Source organism: Apus apus, chromosome 3, assembly GCF_020740795.1.
Source record: "Apus apus isolate bApuApu2 chromosome 3, bApuApu2.pri.cur, whole genome shotgun sequence".
Classification (NCBI taxonomy): domain Eukaryota; kingdom Metazoa; phylum Chordata; class Aves; order Apodiformes; family Apodidae; genus Apus; species Apus apus.
The window spans coordinates 18,362,874-18,385,895 of record NC_067284.1 but is presented as its reverse complement, the minus strand read 5'-3'; the positions used below and the strand labels follow the sequence as shown (position 1 = coordinate 18,385,895).

General features: G+C 39.4%; 1 protein-coding gene across 2 annotated transcripts; it reads right to left on the bottom strand.

Moving 5' to 3' along the window:
* Positions 1 to 1,346: 1,346 nt before the first annotated feature.
* Positions 1,347 to 22,648, bottom strand: ASRGL1 (asparaginase and isoaspartyl peptidase 1). 2 transcript variants are annotated; one of them, XM_051615465.1, is made up of 7 exons: positions 22,278 to 22,648; positions 20,930 to 21,172; positions 16,929 to 17,071; positions 11,788 to 11,942; positions 7,558 to 7,676; positions 5,529 to 5,639; positions 1,347 to 2,918 (listed from the first exon to the last, which is right to left on the bottom strand). In XM_051615465.1, exons 2-7 carry the CDS (start codon positions 21,114 to 21,116, stop codon positions 2,683 to 2,685), a joined length of 951 nt encoding a protein of 316 aa, XP_051471425.1. In that variant the 5' UTR covers positions 21,117 to 21,172; positions 22,278 to 22,648; the 3' UTR covers positions 1,347 to 2,682. The 2 variants fall into 2 exon arrangements, with proteins under 2 accessions (XP_051471425.1, XP_051471426.1); XM_051615466.1 differs by lacking the exon at positions 22,278 to 22,648 and adding an exon at positions 21,263 to 21,769.
* Between the last annotated feature and the right edge of the window lie 374 nt (positions 22,649 to 23,022).

Below are 23,022 nucleotides of genomic sequence, written 5' to 3'. Positions count from 1 at the left end.
CCCTGCTTCAACTGAAAAGGCCCAACAGCCCATGCATGTTTTTGACAAACAGGTATTTCTTCACAATACTGGATTATAGAGCATGCTACCAAGGAGCAGGTGAGACAGAACAAATCATACATACCAGACCAGTCACACTGCTTAATGCACTGCTGGAAGGTGCCCAGCTATTCCGGTGATGAGAGACAGAAGAACATATATAGGATAATGCTCTTTGTTAAGTGCCAGCAATGTATTGCATTATATTCCTGAGAACAGCTGAGGTGAATTAACCACAGTAACCACTCACTGCTCCTGACAGCCCTGAGATTGTATCTGTCCTGCTGCTGTGGTTGATGGTACCTTCTGGGCAGATGTGAACTTGTTCAAAGCTAACCAAAAGCCAACCGTCCAGGTTAGCAAAGTGCCAATCCCCAGCCAATAAACCAGCCCGTGCCTGTATTAGCTTATGCTTGCTGCTACACTAACCATCACTTGGTTTTGATCAGCTGCGAGCACAACCAGAAGCTTGCATCCACTCAGAAAACACAGAAACAGAGCTTGACAAAGATGATACACTGAGTATTGTGGTAATACTGGGTTAAACGCACCTCCCTCCAGCTGCTCCAAGCCAAGGAATGGTTACTGAGACCATGCCCTCTACAGAGGTTTTAATCTGATAATGTAGGTAGAAGACAAGATATTTGCATTCTTCTGCTTTCATGTATAGCCTACATCCATGCCTGTGTATCACCACTTAGCTCTAAAAAACATTCTTCAGGTTTGATTATTTTTAATTTAAAAAATTATTGAGCAATTTCATCAAAACAATGCTGCAAAGTGAGATTTGGCAGAACGGGTGGAGATCATATTTTCTACTGCTTGTTCTGAATTTGACCTAGGGACAGGTGAGGTGAACAAAGAACCACAACAAACTGAATTGCCTTCATATTCTGCCAATGAACCTAAGACAATCCCAGTGTTTTTTTCCAGAGAATAGTCCAGCTCTGTAAGGTTGGTAACTCCTACACAGAAGGGGAAATTAATTCATTTTTAGTCAGAAGATGACTACTTTTTTACAGATGAAGACATCTTAAATACTGTTATTGTTTCATGAACACCTAATGATCAGATAGTAGCCATCTTCTACATTATCTCCTGTGGAACAAAGCACCCAAGACCTCCATGGTTATGTTTTGCATGAGCCGTCACTGTCTATATCCAGTCATCTGCAGCATCTAAGAAACCACGGGTCAAAGTAAAGAGCGGGTTAGACAGCCCTGGCAGCCTCACCATTCTGTATGAGCCAGATCAGTAACATGGCCTATTGTAGTTGGGACACAGGTACGAGTGCTTTCAAACTATGATTCAAGATGTTTGCTATGTTTATTTGGGTGATCTTGTAAAGGGAACATTCCATTGTATGATGGGGTGCAATTATAACATACCAATCTGTCTGCAGAGGAAATCTAGTACCAGCTAAATTCCATAAAATTATTACACAGTACTAACACACAAAAAATATGTAGTTAAGTCAGACAACAGAAAGAAGAAATTTTGTTCTTTTGTTTTTAAAAATACAAAATCTTAATGAAAATACTGTATTAGTGGCAATGCAGAACATAAATTATTTTCTAAAAAAGAATAACTCCAGGAAAAGTTTAAGACTTCACACAAGCTTGTTAAGGGGCAGTTTAATTTGATTTAGTACAGCTTGCTTTTTAAACTTCATTTTAGATAATTATTTTTCCAGTTAATCATCATCTCTCTGTCTCGTGTAGAGTTAAATGATGCCTATCACTTTTTCATTTGAGTAGTAAAGTTTGCTGGTTTATTTATTTTTATTGAAATGGTGCTTCTCTTTTACTACCCCAGATATTAAGACAATAATATCCTATCATAGAATGGTTTGTGTTGGAAGGGACCTTAAAGACCATCTAGTTCCAACCCCCTGGCATGGGAAGGGACACCTCCCACTAGACCAGGTTGCTCAAAGTCCCGTCCAACATGTCCTTGAACACTTCCAGGGATGGGGCATCCTTCCTCTCAACTATCCAAATACAATTTGAAATACTAGTTTTTAATTGTAGATCTGATGCTAGTGAGTGGAATAAAACAGGACTCCTTAGAAAGCATCGCATTTCCCAACTCAGAAGAAAGGTTTTTTACTTCATTATTACTTCTGCCAACAGTTTCCTCAAGCCTGTGACAATGACTTAGTCTTAATTTTTCACTGCTGTTTGGTGGTATTTCAGTGAGAACACGTTGTTATCATGGGATGACTGCTCAAAGACTCTGGAGAGCAATGCAATTTTCCAAATTCAGTTTTTAACTATTAAGCATTCATTTCTCAGATCATCCTGGCAGCAATATCTGAGAACAGACATGGAAAGGTATTCCTCTAACACTGAAGCTCAGGCTCCCTTTAATGTAGGATTAAGGCATGTTAACCAAGAAACCTAGTGACCATTCTCTTTGTTATCTAGAAAAGGAGAATCTCCTGACTTCCCAAAGGTATTATTAAACATTATACATACATCTATGATCACTGCAGAACTATGTCCAGATTTTGTTTTGACTGTAAATGTGACGATGCCTGTGAACCAATCAAAAGAGATCTTTCAGAAAGATGAAATCAACTGTCATCGTCCTCCAGCAAAAATTTGAGATCTTCATTCTTCCTCAGCTGATGTTTCTTCATTCTCAAAATCCCTCACGTTCAGATATAAGTGCTTCATCAACAGATTTTGTATGCATCTCCCCAGCATAAATCCCGTAATGCAACTGGTCATCTTTTACAGCAGCCCAGGACATCTGCTTGGTAGAGAACCTTGCTGCCCACTCTCCTGAATTGCTAACAACAATGACACCGCCCAAGCCTCCAACTCGTGTCCTCATGTAGTCTAACGCAGTGTCAGCAGCCATCTCTGGTGACATTCCTGAAAAGAAGAACAAGGTGACTTCGTGGTTATCTCTCTTGAAATAGGTTTTAAAATTCCCTTCAAGTTTCACACACCGCCCCCACCCCCCCATGGAGCCAGCCAAATCTAACTCCTCCTTCAGCTAAATCAGTAAGAAATTTCCAGTGTAGCAAAGGAACTGTTTATAGGGAGGCCATGGACAGTTGTTAATAGCTGCCATGGTATGATGCTGCTACAAAGGCAGGATTTAAATAGCTTCAGATTGTGAATCCGTTTCAGTGTCTGGTATAGACTAACTCCTGAACTCCACGGTCAAGACACAACATTTCTTATGCCATCACTTTAAGGGAAAAATGCCAGCTTTCCATCCATGGTTTGTCACAAGTTAGGTCTAAAGCATTTATGATCTGAAAAAAGACCACATTAAAACAACCAAAAATTTCAGTCACCATCTATGTTCCAAGTCCACTGGCCACAACGGACCTCAAAGCACGTACTTCACATTGACATAATTTATGAAAATCCAAACTTAGTGCTACTCTTCCTGAAACTTCTGAAAGTATCAGACAAGATGAGGACTTAATGTACTAGACACCAAAGAAAGGACTAGCAAAGCAACTTTATGTTTTCATTACACCTAATTCATATTTACAGGAATATTTTCTAAATAAATCCAAGTTAATGTGTACATCGTACACACAGGCCTGTAATAGCTGCAGAATACCTGTTCACTACAAGTTTTAATATATTTTCAGGAATGCAGTCAGCTCAACTGAATTGTTGTAAGACATACACCATCAGTAATGTTATGCAGTTTAAGTTGCAGAACAAAAACTGACCTTCATGCCTTCCCTGCAAATTTTGAGTTAAAACCAAACAAACCAAGCAGAGTCAGAATTATTCACAGCCCTCGTGACTGACAGGATAAAGCTCCTTTCTCTTACGTTACGGGTGACACTGTGACTATTCAAGTCAGTGGCACTGACTTCAAAGGGTCAGTATTTCACTGTTTGATTTTTTCATCAAGACAACAGCTGCCACCATAAGACAAAGATTCCAACAGCTGTTAAGACTGGCAAAGCAATTCACTCCTGAAATATGAAAGTAAATTTTGCAGCACTAGCCCAAAAGAAGATATTTACTATGTGAAATACTGAATAGCTGAAAAGAATTATGGAAGAACTCTGTAGTTGTTCTTAAATATGCAATGTCAGTTCAAGGACTCAAAAAGTTATAAGTTGAAGGTTTGTTTCCAGAGCCTTCATGGAAACATGTGGGAGGGGGGTGGGGTGGAAGGTGGGCAGTGGGGGGAAGCTATTGCTGACACATTTTCCTGGCAGCTAAGTTATACTTCTGGGCAGGATAAATGAAGGTACAACAAGCATGGACAGGATGAGCAAGTGCAAATCAATCAAACCTGCACACATATGGATTGATTTTCTTTTTCTCTTTTTATTTTTTAATTTTTGGAGCCTCGTTTGCCTTTCATACTGATTTATCACAAGCCAGATAACTACTGTCAATGCATAGGTTTTGCAATCTAGTTAACTTTGAGCCAGAAGAGAAACTAGTTTACACAGTTTAGACTAAAGGAAGTTTAGAAGGCCATTCAGAAATATAATGGCCAGGGACATAATACAGAGGGCAAGGGGAGATGATAACATGTTAGAGCTTTGGGAAATAATCTGTAGGCTGTATTTTATGCTGAAACTATCACGTTAGCCAAGAGATTTAGAGAGTAATACACCCATTATATGTCAACAGCTCTACAAAGCATAACGGAAATATTCTCAGCTGTTACTGAAAGTTTTCCAACTATTTCCAGTTCAGTTGATCTCAAAGCAAGTTCCACTGTACTGCCTGAAAGCTATGGCCTGCTAAAAATAATGGTGGTATCTATATAATGGTTATTCAACTGCATGCAATACAAGTACGTTTTCTGGCTATGTTTACAGGCTGTAATATAATCAAGGGTTTAGATGACAGACTAACTCATGAAGGTAAAGCTCCAAAGGGTCATCCCACAGTCAGATTATATTACAGTCACATAAGACATCCTGTGTCAGCTGTTTACCACATACCCACCCAGCCAGTTTGGTACATTTTCCAAAACAAAATGAAAATTTAAATCATAGTTAAATGTCTTAAAAGCATTTATGTTGCTGTAAGTAGAGTTGTTAAAATAAAAAAATTATAGTTTATTAGCAAGGTGATAATTCTATGCTTTCAGTTCTGATTATCTCTAGCCCTCCCCTACTGCTTCCTTAAAAAGATCTTGCTTTTACTTGCTTAGTGTCTGTTCACAAAATTTTAGTTCAAAATTAAAAAAAAAAAAATTAAATAGAACTTCAATTCAACAAAGTAGACAATAATGTCTTTCAATGTACATTAATCTAAAACATGACTAAACATCAAGCAGCATAGATATTTCTGTCCACTTATGGCTATTTTAGCTTTATTAACACATTAGTACTTTGTTTTGCGTTAAAGAGAGGTGATCCATGCACACACACCTGGGAGTAACTCTTCTGATAACTGTTCTAGGATGATAATACATAAACTGAAACCTGTGATTAAGCAACGTTTCCTATCCTGATTATTTCAGCTTACAGGAAGTTTGGAATATACCTTGCTCCATGTGCTGGAGGATCAGTCGGGCTAAGACCACTTTCATAATGCTCTCTCCATGTCCTGTGGTTGAAGCAGCACCAGAATGGTTATCAGCATAACCTCCACTTCCTTTTCACAGGGAAAAAAAAAAAAAAAAAGGCAGCAATATTCCATAATAAAATTTATAAGCTCTGCATTGTTTAAATGTACTGAACATTTCTTCCTAAAGGACTGGGAGCAAACTGTCAGTAACTAACTTCTTTCTTATTTCTGCCTCAGCTTGAATAGTAAAATATATGAAAGAGATCAACAACAGCTGGATGAGGTCAGTTGCCAAGTTATCAGCTAGAAGAATAGTGATCTGCTTGTGGTACAATATACAGAAGCAGGCCAACACTTCACAGAGATGGACAAAAGTATTTTCCAGAACAGCAAGGGATGGTACACTGAAGATCAGCAAGGTAGTGAGAGGATGCAGAATAATAGGTCACACAACATTACCAACTGAGAAGATATAAAGGAAGATCTTTCGAGGATACTGGTGAATTGACCAAAGTTTGAGGGGAACTTATCTATAAGAGCAAAAGCAGATAAGAGATTTGAAGAGCCTGAGCTCTAGTAAAGCATCATGAAGCACGCCTGAAGAATCTTGCAAGACCTCACCAGAAGCGGAGTGTTTCTTCTATTGAACTCCCATACTTCCACCCCTTTTTTTCCCCCTCCCATCCTTGCTTTGCTGGCACATTCCACACCCTGCTCTGCACCAAGCTTCCACTTGCTCAACACCCATGTTTCTAGTGCATCTCCTAAGAAAAATATTTCTCAGGAGCAGGGGAGGAGTGTACCACAGCATTACAGATAAGGTACTGGGGGAAGGGAAAGAGGCATAGAAAAGCAACAGAAGTTCCTTCCTTTCTGTACTTTCTTCATCACGTCAGACCCTTTCAACGGACACCAATTTACATGTGGAAAAATACTACCAAAATCAGTCTGTCAAAGTCCCCTCCTCAAAAGACTCTAATATTTAAGAGGACAGCTAGCATTTCTGTATCCAATCCTGAGACGACTAGTAAGAGCAGAAGTTGTAAGCGATACACTCAATAGTGCCCACTTTCACTTGTCCTTCACAGACCTAGGTCTCATACTATAAGACCCCCGAACGTGATCTACAAATGAAAAGCGTATTTTGCAATCAGGAGGTTGCTGTCAGAAATTTAGCTGAAAATCATAGTCAGAATAAAGAGGGTCCCATAACACTAGCAACTTGGGGTGCAACAGGAAGTTAGCATTAGTTTTATAATAAAGATGTACTGCCAACAGCAGTGTTATTTGATTTTGGAACATGTTTACTAAAAATCATTTTTGTCCAAATCCCAACTATACAGTAGAACCCTGAAGAAATCAAAGAGCAAGTCTATCCCACAAGAGGAGCAAGTCTGGGGAAAGGTTTTCAAGTGTCTCTTTACACTTGGGTAAGAGATCTCTTAAAATATTTCCTTTATTCCATACTGCATCTATTAGGCTCTGAGACAGGCTTATCGGGGCTCTCTGAGCGGAATTTACTCAAAGTTGCCAGTCATTTTACAATTCTGGCTCACAATATAATGAACAGTAATTGCAATTAGACCCACTTCCTTAAGTATCAATAAAACAGCATCTTAGTATGAAACAGCCTACATTTTTTTACTTAGTTGTAAGCATGGATGTACAAAAGGAGAATTTTATCAGAATCAACAGAAAGGAAACAGAATTTTAAAAGTCAGCATTCAGGAAAGGACAGAAAAAAGAAAATCCCATTCCCATTTTCCAGACAGAAACCTGTTGGATGATGATAATAATGACAGCATTACACCTCTAATCCCAGTCGTTACTTGCAGTCTCCATGTTGTTTTAAGGAGCTTTAGCTTTAAAATATATGAGTGTTAGACTTGCATTTCAGATGTACTAGTATTTATGCTTCACTAATGAAAAGGAGAACATGTAATAATTTTTTCTTTTTAAAATGAGGCACCTACAAAAAATGAGAGGCAAAACCCACGCCCCATACCTATGCATGCTGTGTCACCAACACGGCCAATCATTTTATTAGAGAGTCCTCCAGTGGATGTTGCACAAGCTACATTTCCTTCACCGTCTATAGCAACAGCACCGACTGTTCCAAGGTCTCTGCCAAGAAAAACAGTCCACAAAATTAGATAGAATTAAAGCATGCCTGCTAAAGCATGTAGTTTTTATTTTCCAGGTAGCTTTAAAAAAAGATTATTGCAAAAAAATTACTGCTCATAATAAAGCTTTTTTTTTTTTTTTTAACCATGCTTCTCATTAAAAAATATCAAGAAATATGCAACAATTCATATAGCTTTATATTTAATAGAATATAAAATACTCAATTATTTTTATGTCCTCCCAACTGTTTTAACTTTATAGCATGGAGCCTTCAACTTTAGAAGGAAAACACCCATAAAACAAAATCATACAGGGCACAAATATTTCTAGCCATCATAGTCCTGGAGTAGTTTTTTGTAACATGTCTGACATCCAACTTTTCCCTAAGAAGCAACTCGAAGATGCAAGAATTGTCTCCACTGTCTCAAGAGCAGTTTAAGCAGAATTATTAATTACAATGCATGTAAACAAGTGAATACAGAAAAGGAGAGAGATGTTATTAATACATTTAATAATTTCCTTCCTGTTCCTCCTCCCTCCTCTTCCTTATTCCGCTAAATGTTTGAATGTCACCAAAAAAAAGGTTACTTATGTGCCTTTCAACTACTATGGTTCACAATGCATCATTAATACATATTTTTGTCTTTGTACTCTGTAACTAAGCAATCTTGAGGTTTAAATCATTTGGCGAGTAGAATCTGTCGGAACCGCACATCAGCTTAAAAATCTTCACGTGCTGAAGAAAACAGAAGTCTCAACTACTGCTTTATTTCTTCAGCACAAAGAAGTCATATACAGTAGCTGCTTAAAATATACACATGTATTCGTACTTGGAGAAAAACGGCTATTGCAACTTACTGTTGCTGCACTGGGAAGCCAGACATTACTGAGAAGTGACAGTTTTGGGTGGCCACATATTCTAATCTTGGCAATTCATGTAGGAAGAGAAAACAGTCTCTTGCTAGGAGAAGTACACCAAAAAAATCTAAAACCCTCCACACAGGAAAAGAATTTGTAACAATCCTTCAAGGAACTGCTGAACAGGTGACTGGAACAGGATTACCTTTGGAAGTTGCCTGGGCAGTGGTGAGGGTCTTGCTATAACCCTCCAAAGTCTAAGCTAATTAAGTGAGACAAAGTCTGTGTGTACCATGAAACCCACAGTCAATTTCTCAGAGAACCAACTTCCTGTTCCCTTCAGCTTATGTAAAACATCAAACTGTCAGTCCCCACACTTCATTCACAGCAATTCCAAGTTGACTGATGAATCACAGGCCTTACAAACTGCTCTGACATTTATGTGGAGACAGACCTCATCTCAAACTGATATGATGCTGCAGATGGGCTTCCCACCCATCCATCTGTTTCAAATAATTTGCTGAAAAGAATGTAAATTCAGTACCCCATTGCACACTCATGTGGCACCCTTCAACCAACTCAAGATACATACTCCTGAGAATTAAAGTGCATCCAGATGTACTTTTTCCTAGGTATATATTTACCTCAAGCAACTGTGAGAAAAAATGAAAGTACACGGATCAGGTAGGTAGCAGGTGTTCAACTAGAAAAGTTAACAAGGTATGTCCAACACACCTTATCTGCAGTAGAGCAAAGAGACAACTACACTTGTTTCTTACTGTCCCTTTAAACTTTTTTATTGCTTCAGTGTCACATGTTTTCCTTGTTCATCTTTAGAACAAAGAAGATATAAACAATCTGTTCCATAGCTGACTCAAAAACAATACCAAGGCAAGCAAAACTGTCTAAGCAGACATGAAATATTAAAATAATCTACCATTAGTTAGTGATAGTAGTAAGAATCTCTGTAAGTACCTGTAGTGTACTAGGGAATGCTATTATTAGTAATGATTTTGTTTAATCAAGAATTATTCTTATGTATGGCAAATTCTGTGACACAGACTGGATTGTTTGGATTTGTTCATTTCCTTTTGTCTTGAATCTTTCATTATCCAGTACTCATGCAGTTACATGTACTTTTCTGTCCCCATTCAACTAATAAAGCATCTGCTATTTTATCTCTTAGCCCTGCATCAGAAGTAGGGTTTTCTGTCAGTTGCTGTCAGGGTTCGTTCAGATAAGACCTCCTGGATCTACTTGTGCACTGTGATTCAGTGGGACTAGTAGCCCATCTACTATCTTATGGCCAGACTCAACCCCCTTTCTGTGGGGTTCACAGGCAATCTCCAGCAATCATTGCCAAGAGTATGGTCAGACTCCTTGGAGTGAGGGACTAAAACTAAATCAAACCATACCTTACTCTCTGTAAAAGGTGTACAAGATGCCATGTTGTACGTGCAATGGGATGGTAGGCTTTTAACATAAATGAATGCAAGCTTCTAACCAGGAGAAGAAAAAGTTCTATCTTCTGGAGACACTAAACTTTGCTTGGAAAGCTGTGAACCCCCAAGGTTTCCAATGTTGTCAGGACCGGAAGACTAGAAGTAAAATACACTCCAACCTTCTGATTCCCAGTATGATCTGGCATTATGCTGCCTCTGACTAATACTATTTCACTTTCTGCCTGTTCACCTCAGGCAAGGTTCTACATAATCACTGTGGACATAACAGGGAAAAAGAACATTCCACATGTGATACTGAAATAAATGGGCTTGAATAAAAAAAGACCCGTTTTCAACTTTGTGAATTTATGCTAATGTTCTGGGCACTGGTTGTCAGGGAAAGAACCGCGTAGCTAGAAGTCTCAAGCTCTTCAGAAATACATAAGCCTTCTGTTATATCCGACATTCCAGAACAAGAGAATGCTGAAATTGAAGATACCTAACACTATTATAAGAAAAAATAACTTAATTAAGCAGTTATAAAGCATGAATGGAGACTCAGATGCCATGCCATTCCACCTTAAATGTTCAGGAGACCAGGTGACAGTAGGGGCTATGCCATCTTTTCATACTGAATTATACTACCACACAGTCCTTCAATAGACCATCGAAGAAAATAAAACTTGTTGGATACAAGATGAACTACAAGTGATACCTTACAGTCAAGGAACAACTTCACTTTTTTTACAAGACTGTATTTACACTTGTCTCATTGTTTTTCCTTCTAGCAATTTACTGAAAGTTACATACAGTTTGTAGTTTATAGCCTCATTTCATTGACTTTAATTAATGTGCCCACAGAAGAAATTTCTTCCTTTTGATCTGCAATTTTTTCAGCTCTGCTTCTCTCATTACTACTGTTTCACAGAACAGATGAACAAAATGCAATACAATTCCTATGCATTATAATACAATGTTTTGCTATGTCACAACCATTAAAGTAAAAACGGAAGCTCAAAACAATTTAGTATTTATGCGTACCTCACAGGCATAAAAACCCCATTTTTGACACCTCATGATTTTCCTTCCTTTCCCATCCACTTCACCTTTCTTTCTACTTTATGTGAGACTTGCTTATTTTTCAAGTGATTTTTATTTTGCTGTTGTGCAAAACCATCCAGTAGCACCTCTTTTCACACCCACCACTACACTGAACTTCTTGGTCATTTTTTTTCATTTCTATTGACAATAATCCACAGCCACAGTCAGCACTCAGGAGCTACTGATCAAAATCTGATGTCATTTAAGAACCTAATCCAATTTAAAGACAAATCTGATCATGTACTTAACCAAAATCAGTTTTATTAATATTTTTTTCATTGACTTGTTTTAAAATGTGAATTTTTTTTAAAAATCACAATGCTTCTGTGGAAAGGAACTACAAAGCCATGCCTGCTGTTTGTTAAAGCTGATCTGTAAATGATGCTTTTAACAGAAGTTGTAAGTTCTAACTTTGTCCTCCATTAATGCCACAAAACCAATGCTATGTCAAAGAGACCAACAATCTTCTTAAGCATCAACAGGTTTGTTCAAGTTTGTTCTAGTCACACTTCAGTGAATGTACTGAAAGCTTGAGTTTTCATTACGTGCACTGAGGACATACTGTGAGGACTATCAAACCATGTAACGCTCAGAACTGAAGTATTCTCAAGTCTTAATACAGGCCTTAAATCTTTGGGGTTTTTTAAACTGATAGCACAAACTAAATTACCTGAATTCAAAAAGAAAAAAGTATTTTACAAAACCCCTACTTCTGAAACTCTTCAGGGTTGGAATCTGGCTCGAGGTTCTTCTTCCATCTCTCCTGGGATCTCTGAGTTATGAGTTTCTCCCCTGGAATCTCAGGAATACCCATGGCCTGAGCAAACAGGTGTGCACCAGAGTCAGTCAGCAGCATGTGCTTCGTCTGCAGAAGACAGACAAGAGATTCACTGACAATCCTTGTTTTGTCTTGTACCGAGCAGTTTTTATAATCATTATTTTTAGAAGTGTCCACATAAAGAAAATTCCAAATTTTGTTTTATTTTTAAACTTTCTAGAATCCATGCCTATATCCTCTTTCACTAGCTGAAAAAAAAATTTCAGCTCTACAAATCACAACATCTCATTATTACAAAATAATTGCATTTATCTATTTAATACTTATTATAACAGGAAAAGAAAAACAGGTAAATTTGCTCTTTTGCATGCAACTCCTTAGTACTGTTTGCAGTCAGTCACCAAATCACTACTTAACTATTTTTTTCCAGTTAATTAAGAAGTCTAGAAGGATTTTACTCAGAATGAAATAACAGTAAATAAATCCTGTTCTGTTTGAAGGTATTGCACTTTGTAAGAGTAAAATAACACAAAAATGTAAATGTCATACACTAAAGCTTTTATTAACATCAGCTGAACCATTTTATTTTAAATACTTCCTTCACTAGCTGCTACTCCTAATAGACCCAGATTTTCAAATTTAATAACAGAATATTGTTCTCACAAAAAATTTGCTGTCTTCTAACAATATTTGCAGCAGCTCTACTTTGATTCCTTTATTTAGCAAAACACTGTATTTTAAGTCAATGACCTCAATTAATTTCATACTTCAAAGTGTGTAAAGCTTGGTTAATTTCTATTTTAGAGAACCTTGTTAGATAAGTGTTTCATTAATCCTTATACTTTAGTAGAAGCTCTAAAATTAGATTTATTTTCTTTTCCATCTAGGTCCAAAAATAAGCATCAACTTCTTGAACCACTACACAGCTGCTAATTGTTCTTCAGAGCCCAGGAAGATTTTGGAGGAGCAGTGGTCTGACTATACCACAGAGGGTAATTTCAGAGCATAGGAGCTGACTTCAAGCTTTTATTTGCATGCAGTACCACAGCACACAAGTACCAAAAGGTAGAGGTGCAAAAAGCAGAACCATGTGATGCTGTAGGCAGCAGGCCTGCAGAGCCAAGTAGGAGACTGCCATGGCACATGTTCTGCTTTCAGCCTGAAGTGAGGATGCCAGAAGCTGGGCACTTCTGTGTCGTGCTGCATTCTGCAGGATATTTACAGTCTCCAAGCTCCAGACTGTTAAGATGTTGCAAACCATCAACTTCTATTGATTTCTACAGTAAGGACAATCAATCCCTATCATGACCAACCCGTAACACTGAATTGTTTTGAAGGACTTGAGCTCAACCTCTTTCCAAGCCACAGACACTTAGCTCTGCTTCAGCTTATTTCAGCCTCTGCACTAATCCCTTCAGCTGCTTACACAAGCAGGAAATGTGATCACACCCCAGAAACATTGCTGAACAGCCATTCTCGTGCTGACCCTAACAACAAACACTGTTGAAAATTTAAATGTCCTTTTATTGACAAGTTAACAATGCATTGGAGTATTGCTTTAGGGAACAAGAGTAAGGGTTACAAGGTAGAAGAGTGGACAATAGGCTTACATGCTGAGTGATGTTACCAGACAACAGAAGATCTACCTTTTTCTAACAAAGCTGAAGTGTTCTTCTGACTTGCAAGATAACTTCTTTGTGCAACACTGCCCCCCTCTGCCACTGATAATAAACCACCAGAAGCACACAATCACAATTAAAATGTGGTTTGGGTGGAGTTTTTTTGCTGGCCTTTTGATTATATTTTTAGGTAATACAATGAATGTCTCTCTTGACTTTATCTGTAATCAGAAGGCTGTGTCCATCACTTGCTTTTGTCAGCAATTAAGACTGTGTATAATCTTTTAAATAAGAGATTATTATAAAAAATGGAAGCTATTTCCTAAAACTTTTTCAAAAGGTTCCCTCCCATATGCTGATTGCAATAATATATGCACTTTCCTGAGCTGCACACACAACAAATACTTGCATCGACAGGGATAACCTTACATGATGGGTTTGGGAGGGTTTGGATTTCTTTTTTGCAGTCCAAACTGAAAAGAATGTATCTTAAGGAGAACTTGCTTTTCAATGTATCTTCTTGATCAAAAGAGCTGGTAGAACATTGCCAAACAATCGAAAAGTACATTTTGCTGTCTCATCTTTCCCATACAGTGTCATGAATATGTTTGCTAACTTTCTTATATGCCTCATTTTTCCAGGACACATTCATACAAAGTAATTCCAAAGGACACAAGAGTTCCAGAGATCTTATGAACAAACAACTGTTGGCAAGTTTAGTTAATTTCATGGTAAACGGGGAAAAGAAAATCCCCCAAATTTCTGCATCTAGCCTGAATTCAAACCATCATTGTTCTTTATTTAATAATCCTGGCAGTGCACAGAGCACAGCAAAAAAAATTGCACCTTTGCCTTGAAACCTCTATGTACTAAGCTAAATTCTCCTTTATCTAATGTAAAGAGTTGGATGACAAAGTAAGGAAAATATATACACAGTTCATGTATACCAATGAATCAGCACTATGATGTTCACAAGATGTCCATCTAATAAAGTGTTGGAGCTGAGGAGGATTACATGACCCATTAAAAACACCCAACCATTTCAAAGTATACTTCTGTTTTTGTTCACTACAAACAGGAATAATTCAACAGGAATTTAACTGCTTTTTCAAGGATTTGTTGAATTAATTACTTGACATACTAAAAGCCTTCCATCTTGAGAGGCTGCTGAGTTCAATAGCATAGTAAATCATGGATGGAAAATATTCTTGTGCCCTCCTTTATGTAGCCCATGAATTTGTACAAGTTGGACTCCAGTAAGAATGTAGCAGCACACAGGATAAAATGGCACAAAAATATGTCCAAAAACAATCTAGCAAAGCTACTCTGGCCACCAGATGGAGCCCACATAGCTCCATAATAGGAATGGAAAAACACAAAATGACATGCAGGAGAGGAGGTTTTTTTGGTTGGTTTTGGGAGCCCCATGATTCAAAATCCCTTAAGTTAGTGAGAGCATCCTAACATGCTTAGGACCCCAGGAAAACTAAACTCTTATTACCCATGGACCACAGAGTTCAAAATATTTTTAATTATGCACAGTAAAGCAAAACAACATACACTCTGAAAAGTACTGTGAAATAGCCTGGGTTGCTCTCCCAAAATTTGTGTCAGACATGAACAGAAGAATAACATCAGGATATTCTTAACTACAATACCTGACAGAGAAGGAGCAAACTCACCTCAAGATACATCAAGCAATTTAGGCCAACATTTACATTTGGACTCTGTTACCTACACAAAATGTTTTGCATCTGGGCAAAGAGTAATACACTTTACCACAAAATTTAATGGTTTTAGGGTTCTACCATTATCCTTGCTCCTGTATAGCTGAATTTTATTATTTCCTTTCAAATTTAGCCTCAGCATTTTTGAACACCAGAAGCACCACAAAATGACATGACCTGAGAGTAAATGAGAAGCACAAAGGAGGTTGTTGTTTTTTTAAAAAACAAAACAAAACAAAACCTAAAACAAACAATGACAACAAAAAACTAAAATAAAAATCACTTTGGAAAGTTAGGTTCTCAAAAGTGTTGGTTTGACTTTATTCTTCTTGACTTAAGTGGAGAACAATGAAATGGAGAACAAGAAATCAGTGATTTTGGATTATGAACAAACAATGGGCATTAAAAGAAGCTACCTACAGAAAAAAAACCCAAACCAAAATTCCCCTCAATATGCTAGAAGATGTCTCTGCCCTAGCCCTCTGCCTAACATTCTCAAATCTTGAAAAAATGTGGTCTTATGAAGCTGTCAACCAGCTACACTTATTTATTTGTTCTAGCTAAATAACAGAATAAATCCCGTGTGAAGAAACAAAAAGCTCACACAAGTTTTGACATTGTTTTCTGGCAGACACACATTTTAAAAAGTATTTATATTAAATACTTCAGTGAAAAGTTCTGGTTTTAAAAGCAGAACTATTCTCCAATTAAGGCCAAAACAATTCCCATCTTCTTTGGAGGTTGTTGAGGACAAATTACATGTCAATCATCTTTATAGTAAACACCAAAAGAGGTTATGTATCCTCAAAAGTCACTTTGAAAGGTTAAAGAAACATAAAACATCTTTGTTAATAAATGTTTTTGCAAATATGAACCCTTTTCAACAAAGGGGCAGCTGCACTAGCAGGATGAAAAACGTAAACATTTTCATCACTGTCATAGTCTAGTAATGGTCATACAAGTGCACACATCACACAATTGACCTACTTTATCCCAAACCTTATCAGTTGCACCATTTCTGAAAAACAAGGTTGCTGTGGCAGATATTAGAGGAACTTCTTAGTGGAGTAAGGTGGGATTGATTTTACATAGCAGGTCAAGTAACAATTGTTTTGCTGCCCTGATAAGTTTGATCCCTTTGGAAAATCTGTCAACGTCACATAGTGCTAATGTTATCTTCTAGTGCTGGAAGACCACGACTTTGCACTAGGGCTACCACTCTGATTAGGTCACAATCAAGAAGGTCACCTGGAACAACAAAAGACTTCATGACATGGCCAAATATGTTATTGGGTCATTTAATTCAATGTCCTGTCCTTGCAAGTCAACAGTACATTAATCAACTTGAATCTTGAAAGATCAAGCAGAAGACTCAGTGACAGTGTAAAAGCTCTTCAAAAAACAAATGAACAAAAAACCTCTAAAATATTGAACACCATACATGGAGGTACAGAAGATTGACCTGTACAGGTCAATTTCTCCTTGAGCTTCCAGCTGCATGGCAAAACTTAGTATTTCCTTTGAATGCTATTTTTAATAAATACCTCCCCAAACCCCTTAAAACAGAAATCCTTCATGGACATGACCATAGTTTCAAAAACTACCTTCCACTTTTCCCTTCTTTTCTGCTTTAAAGCACTATACAAATATCACTGAGGTATATCAATATACCACATGAAATTCCAAGGGGAAAAAATGCTTCATGTTCAAGTAGATATTGAGCATACCTTTTCCATGACAAGTCGAGCAAGTTTTATTGGATTTGCTATACATTTAACTGCAGATACTGCTCCAGAGTCTAAATTTCTTCCATCCATGATAATGGCATCCATTTCTACTTCACCTTTTTCATTTAGAACAGATCCACAGCCTAAAGACCAAAAAAATAAAGCAAAAAAACAACAAAAAAAAAATCAGGGAGGAAGGGAAAAAGAAGAAAGTCATTAAGAACTAACTATCAGGTGATTCAATTATTAGATCTCATCAAAGCAAACTTTCTCTTTCCCAGTTTGTTGTCCATCTTACTGAAAGTGTCTCCTGAATACAAACAAAACAGCAGAAACACTGCCGAGTATAACCACAAAAATCAAACCATTAACAGAAGTCTTACAGGGTACAATGTCTACTGAGTTTTATTTTTATAAGATGAAAAACACACTTCCAATCCCATCCAAAATGATATACTAGGCATGAAAGTTAAAATGACAAACAGTCATGAACAGAATTCTTTATCTTCCAGATCACTTCAACTGCACTTAAAGCTATTTTACCTTTACAGCTCTTCCATAACCCAACAAAAGTTCATCCTATCAACAGATTAACATCACATAGTATTCCAAGAAACTGTCGAAATCAACAGAGCAGGAGTCTCCTCTCACTACTGTAACAAAAGCTTGAAATAACAAGTTCTTTATTACCAAATAAAAACAGTAGAGGTAGGAATTAAAAAAAAAAAAGTATTAAAACCTTGGGTAGTTACTTTCTTCTGTAATTATTAGTGCTATCACTAACCTAATTGAAAGTTAATGAGATACAAAATGAGACAATGCAAATAGTTTTTTTTAAAAAATAACTGCCTCACAGGGGAATAATCAGTTGTAAGTCATCAAGTGCACAAGAAGTGCCAGTGAGGATGGAAATGACTAAATCTAAAGAGAAATTAAAAAAAAAACAAACCAAAACAAGCCAAACATGGCAGACTTACACAATAGCTCAGGTAAAAAGACTTGATCATTTTACAGAGCTAAAACAGCGAAGAAAGAAAGGTGCACTCTAGGAACAATTCCTCCCACTTGCCTTAGAGAGCTGTACAGCCACCCTTTTCCATTCCATTCATCACCATGAGAGCCTGTAAACCATGGCAAGGCTAGATACTAAACTTCAGGTCATCTGAGGTAGGATGAATCCTAACTTCCATGGTTAAAGACTGTCTTTTCTAGGGACTATGTGCCTCTGAGGCCATGGTATCCATTGGCAGCAGCACTGCAAAAACAGGAGTCTGGCTCACTTGTGAAGCAAAGGCCAGGGGGAAAACCAGAACAACAACAGGGAGAAAAATCTATGGGGACAACAAAGAATGAACATGTCTGACATTAGCCAAATCACAGTATCACAGCATGAGTACCGAGAGGAGCACTCCAATTCCCTATGTCACGGTCCGATGGTGTTGGTAACAGATCGCCAGAGGCCAGGATGCTTCTGTGACATTCCTCTGCTGAAAGGCATTTTGTGGGGGGACAGAAGATGGACTGTTCCCCACACCCTCTATAAACAGATATCTAGCTATGTCTTCTGTCCTGCAAAGGCTGAGCAGGAAAGAGCATGCAAGGATCACCATAATGACCGTTATTGTATCTTGAGCATTCACACCAAGCTAGTCAAAGAGATGCCATGAAGGAAATATAACCAAGGCCACTTCCTTATCACAAGCAGAACTTGATAATCTCATTATGCTGCACAAGACACAAAAATAGTAGTTTTTGACAACAGTATAGCTTCTAAGCCCTTCCACGAAGCCTAAATGTAGACACATCTACACATCATTCAAAAAGGAAATAACTTGACGGTTATGCCCATTCTTCCCAGTCTTTATTGTTGTCTCCTAGCAAGGTCTGTGTTTTCCTAGAAAAGACTAAAGTAAAACTGATTTTCTTTTACAAAGATAAATACCACAGGGTGAGTTTTAAACAGCCACTCCAATCAGGGCCCTCTTCACATAGCTTTCAGTTCATTTTCACCAGCTACTGAGAGCAGCTGCATCTAATGAGGGTTAACACAATTAGTTGTATCCATGATTGCTAGAGTGCTTGCCATTTAGATCAGCATAGTCAAACTTGAAGGAGGGTTTAAGGCTCAAGTAAATTTAAAGTCAATTTTGCTAAAAACTACTCATTTAATATAATACAAACAAGGTATAAATACAGTTAGAACAAGTAAACACCTTTAGAGACAAAAAGAATTTGACACACATTAAGGATGTGATCTCAGACTGTGAAAAAGTGTGTCACAAACATAACTGCACTTTGTAGGTTAAGCAAAATGTTAAGTTATAACTGCATAGTCTGAGGTTCTATCCTCAGAGGATATGATAATTTTTAGAGGAATGTACCCTGCTCACAGGTGTTGGCCCAACAATGGCCCGCTACCAGGGAGCATGGCTCAGGAAAAGCAGTGTCAGTGACAAGATCCCACAGAGAAGTTAGAAAAACAACTTGCATGCAAACACAGAATATTGCTAGTTATTCTGATCTTTCCTAGGATAAGTGCCCAAATGCTTCAGACAGTTGTGTACAAGTTAAATAACTGAGCCTAAACAGATCATTATAAAGTAAGCTATCATAACCGAGAGTCACACTGAGCTAAAATGTATCTCCTGTCCAAATAATGCTGATTTGTGGAACCTCAAAACTAGTGTATAAGAAACTAAGACAGTATGCAACAGCTTCTGTGGAATGATGAAGAAAGACATGTAAAGAATCTTTAAGCTTAAATTTATATTGAAGTTGCTTCCACATCAACATTGGACACCTAATGTTGGGCAGAACATCACTGACAAGATGCTTCTCAAGAATCAGGATTTTTTCCTGCCCTGAAGTAGGTCGTGTTTTTAAAATACCAAATTAAGTTCTCTCAGAAGAGCGGTATTTTGAGACACAATCCAGAAGCATAGAGAGCTAAAGGCCAAATAGATACTTACTTACTGACCCGAGCAAAGCCATGTCCCAAAGATTAGTGCATGATTTAGAGAACCAGTGAAGAAAAGTAAATAGAGAATGCCACCCTGATGTAAGTGTATAGTAGTATACACCACCCCGTAAGTCTGCTTCATGATTTCAGCTTGAATCCTCTAAAAATCAACGTGTTCAATCCAAGTCAGTAACAAAACACTGAAAGTTTCCAATGAAGTAAAAGCTCTCCCTCACTTTTAATTACAAGGTGAGAAGCAACAAGAGAATCTCTGCAAATTATGTGTGCACATAACTAATAGCTATCTTATCTAAAATACTGACTGAACACTGACATGTCTTTTTTTCCATGTTCATTCCTGACATACCTTGGTGGGGGTAGGGAAATATTTTCACTGAAATTCATCCAAATTACAAATTTGAGGTCATGCAAAGAGAAGAAAAACATTTTCCTATTGACATTAAAATTAATTAACATTAATTGCTAGGAAATCCAGTTACAAACTCTTACTGTATAAATTCATGACTCATATACCATTACTGCATTATTTCTGTATTATTATTAATAAAAGCACTGATTGCAAGCATTAATTAAGAGAAAAACACCTAAAACCCCCGAGAACAGTATTCCTCTGGCAACAGTAAAGGTCAAGCATTAAGGCTTAAACATTGCTGCAAGCTATATTCAAGTGCCTTAAACACAAATGTTAAGTAACCATATCTTTCACTAAGGAGGAGTTCATGTCTTAAAACTGAATACACAGCTAAGTAACAGGGGAAGATTTACAGAAAAGTAAACAAGTACAAGAGTAGAAGTACAAAACTGAAACAGCAGGTATAAAACACTGAAAAATGAAAAAAGAGTAACACATCTGTCTAAGTATACTCACACATAACTATGGTACTATGCTCTTTTATTGTACAGATAAAGAAACTATATTGTGACACCAATATTTGCTCCACTGAAATGTGTCTAATTCCAAGAAAAGGCAAGCCAGCATTTTCAGAAGCATCAGGACAAAACACTTTTTATGAAAAGTTACCTGCATTAAAATGAGGGTCATCTTCCATTGATTGTACTGCCTCCTCAACTGCATCCAAAGCACTGCCTCCCTGTTTGAGGACACCATAACCTTGCAGCGCAGCTCTGACAACACCAGCACGGCTTCCTTCTTCTCGCTCTTTAAAGATCCGGCCAGCTCCACCATGCACCACAATGACAGGCTTCATCCTGCCAAATTCCTCTTCAGGCTTTCAGCTGTGCACGGAGGTTACTTGTAAGTAGCCTGTTTGGGAAAGAAGAGTCTTCACCATGTGCTCCCTTCTAAACAGAGAGCTCCGCAGGTTAGTTAACAGACAGTGCCTGTTCAACTCACCGTTTGATCTGCCTTTTGGGAAGCTGAGTACTCACACGAAGGAGCTCCTAATTCAGGTCTGGACTGAAGGTGGCCCCAGGCAACTTGGTGCAACCTTGATGCTTTAAGCAGAGGGCTGGGCCAGGTGGCCTCTTAAGGCCCTTTCCAGCCTAAGTTACTCCTATGATTTAGCATAAACTCTTGTCTGGTGATGTACAAGACACACAGAAACAAGTGTCTCAGTAATGCTTTTCATGTAAGAAAGGGTAGCTCTGTTGTTTTGAGTACAGTACTGTAACCAGAAATAAAGAGATGCAACTGACCCGACCTGAGTTAACAGCTTAACCAGCTCTGCTGCTGGATTTCAAACCTCTGACCTCCTGCAGAACTTTGTACTTCAGGCAGGAAAACAAGGCCTTCCAACCTGGAAGCCAACAGTTCGCTGTTACTGCTCACTGCCTCCGGTGAGCAAAACAGTCCTGCTACACAGCTTTGGTGAGGGAGTTAAGTTTTGTTTCCAGAAGAAGCCGAAGGCGAAGCAGCCTCCTCTCCCACCAGACTCTAGGGCCCCCCAGAGAGGAAACTCTGGACGTGTGAAGTTTCTCAGGGCCAGGTGTCTTTGGAAGAACAAAGTCCAACAGCCTTTCCCTCATCCTGCGCACAAACCCTCCAGGCAGAGCCTCCTGGCCCTCCCGCACTCCCGGCAGGTTCCCGCTCGCCGGCGGCCTCAGCAGCGACACCGGCTCTCGGGGCCGCCTGCGGGACGGCAGCGGGAACGTGCCCGTGCTACAGCCTGCGGGGGGGCAGGAAAACCCTCGGGTTTCACCCGGGATCCCGCAAACGACGCCTTGAGAGTTTTGATTTCAACCGGCAGCTACGCCCGCCCGCTCGCGGGGCTCACGGCAGGAGGCACCGGCACCGCCTCGGGGCCAGCCCTGCCGGACATCCCGGCGCCGCCGCAGCTCGGGGCGGGCCTGCCCCGCGCCCGGCCCCGCTCCCCGCGCCCGGCCCGGCGGCCCCGCTCCGCCTCACTCACCCGCAGCCCGCGGCGGCCCGGCGCAGCGCTGGGGCCCGGAGGCGCTCCCCGGCGGGGGGCGGGCCTGGCTCGGCGGGCGGGCAGCGGGTGCAGCCCGGCGGGGCGGGCAGCGGGTGCAGCCCGGCGGGGCAGGCAGCCGCCCCCGGCAGCGATGGCAGCCCCGCGCCGCGCGGAGCCGTGCCCGCAGTTAAGATGGCGGCCTCGCCTGGCCCTTCGCCCCTTGGCGGTGCTCGCGTCGTGCCTCGGCCGGGCCCGTTTACCCCTCGGCAGCAGTCAGACCCGGAGCCAGTGCCCTGGGCTGTCTGAGCCAGCCGGGTTGTTCCGTTTCCAAGGCGTGAGTCAGAGCGGCTGCAGGGCCGGGGGCGGCGGGGCCGTCGCACGCCCCTCGGGTGGGCGCAGGGCCGGGCAGGAGGGGCCGGGTGGGCCAGGCTGGTCCCAGGCAGAGGGCAACGTGGCATTGCTGCTGTTCAAGGAAAAGCCGTGTCACTTGGTAGAACGGGAGTCATCTGTCTCCACATCGGTTTTCTGCCCTCATTGGCCACTGCCTTTGTGGTCAAATAATTTTATATTCTTTTAGAAACGCTCTAAGACCTCTTAGAATGTACTGGAAGGTGTTGTTTTTAATTTTGTAACTGTTGTGTAGGTTTTTTTAATCAACATATTGAATTGCATATTAGGAATCTGCCCTAAAGCTATATAAACCATTAGGGTAAGCTTTAAATTATTACTGTAGGGACCTGTTGAC

What these genes read in the sequence shown, in the direction of transcription:
- ASRGL1 (XM_051615465.1), bottom strand. Translation starts at nt 21,116, where the DNA reads ATGAAGCCTGTCATTGTGGTGCATGGTGGAGCTGGCCGGATCTTTAAA. An exon ending in CTCGACTTGTCATGGAAAAG is followed by an intron (nt 11,943 to 16,928) that starts GTATGCTCAATA and finishes TGTCTTCTGCAG; the next exon opens with ACGAAGCACATGCTGCTGAC. An exon ending in CCTCCAGCACATGGAGCAAG is followed by an intron (nt 2,919 to 5,528) that starts GTATATTCCAAA and finishes TCTTCTTTTCAG; the next exon opens with GAATGTCACCAGAGATGGCT.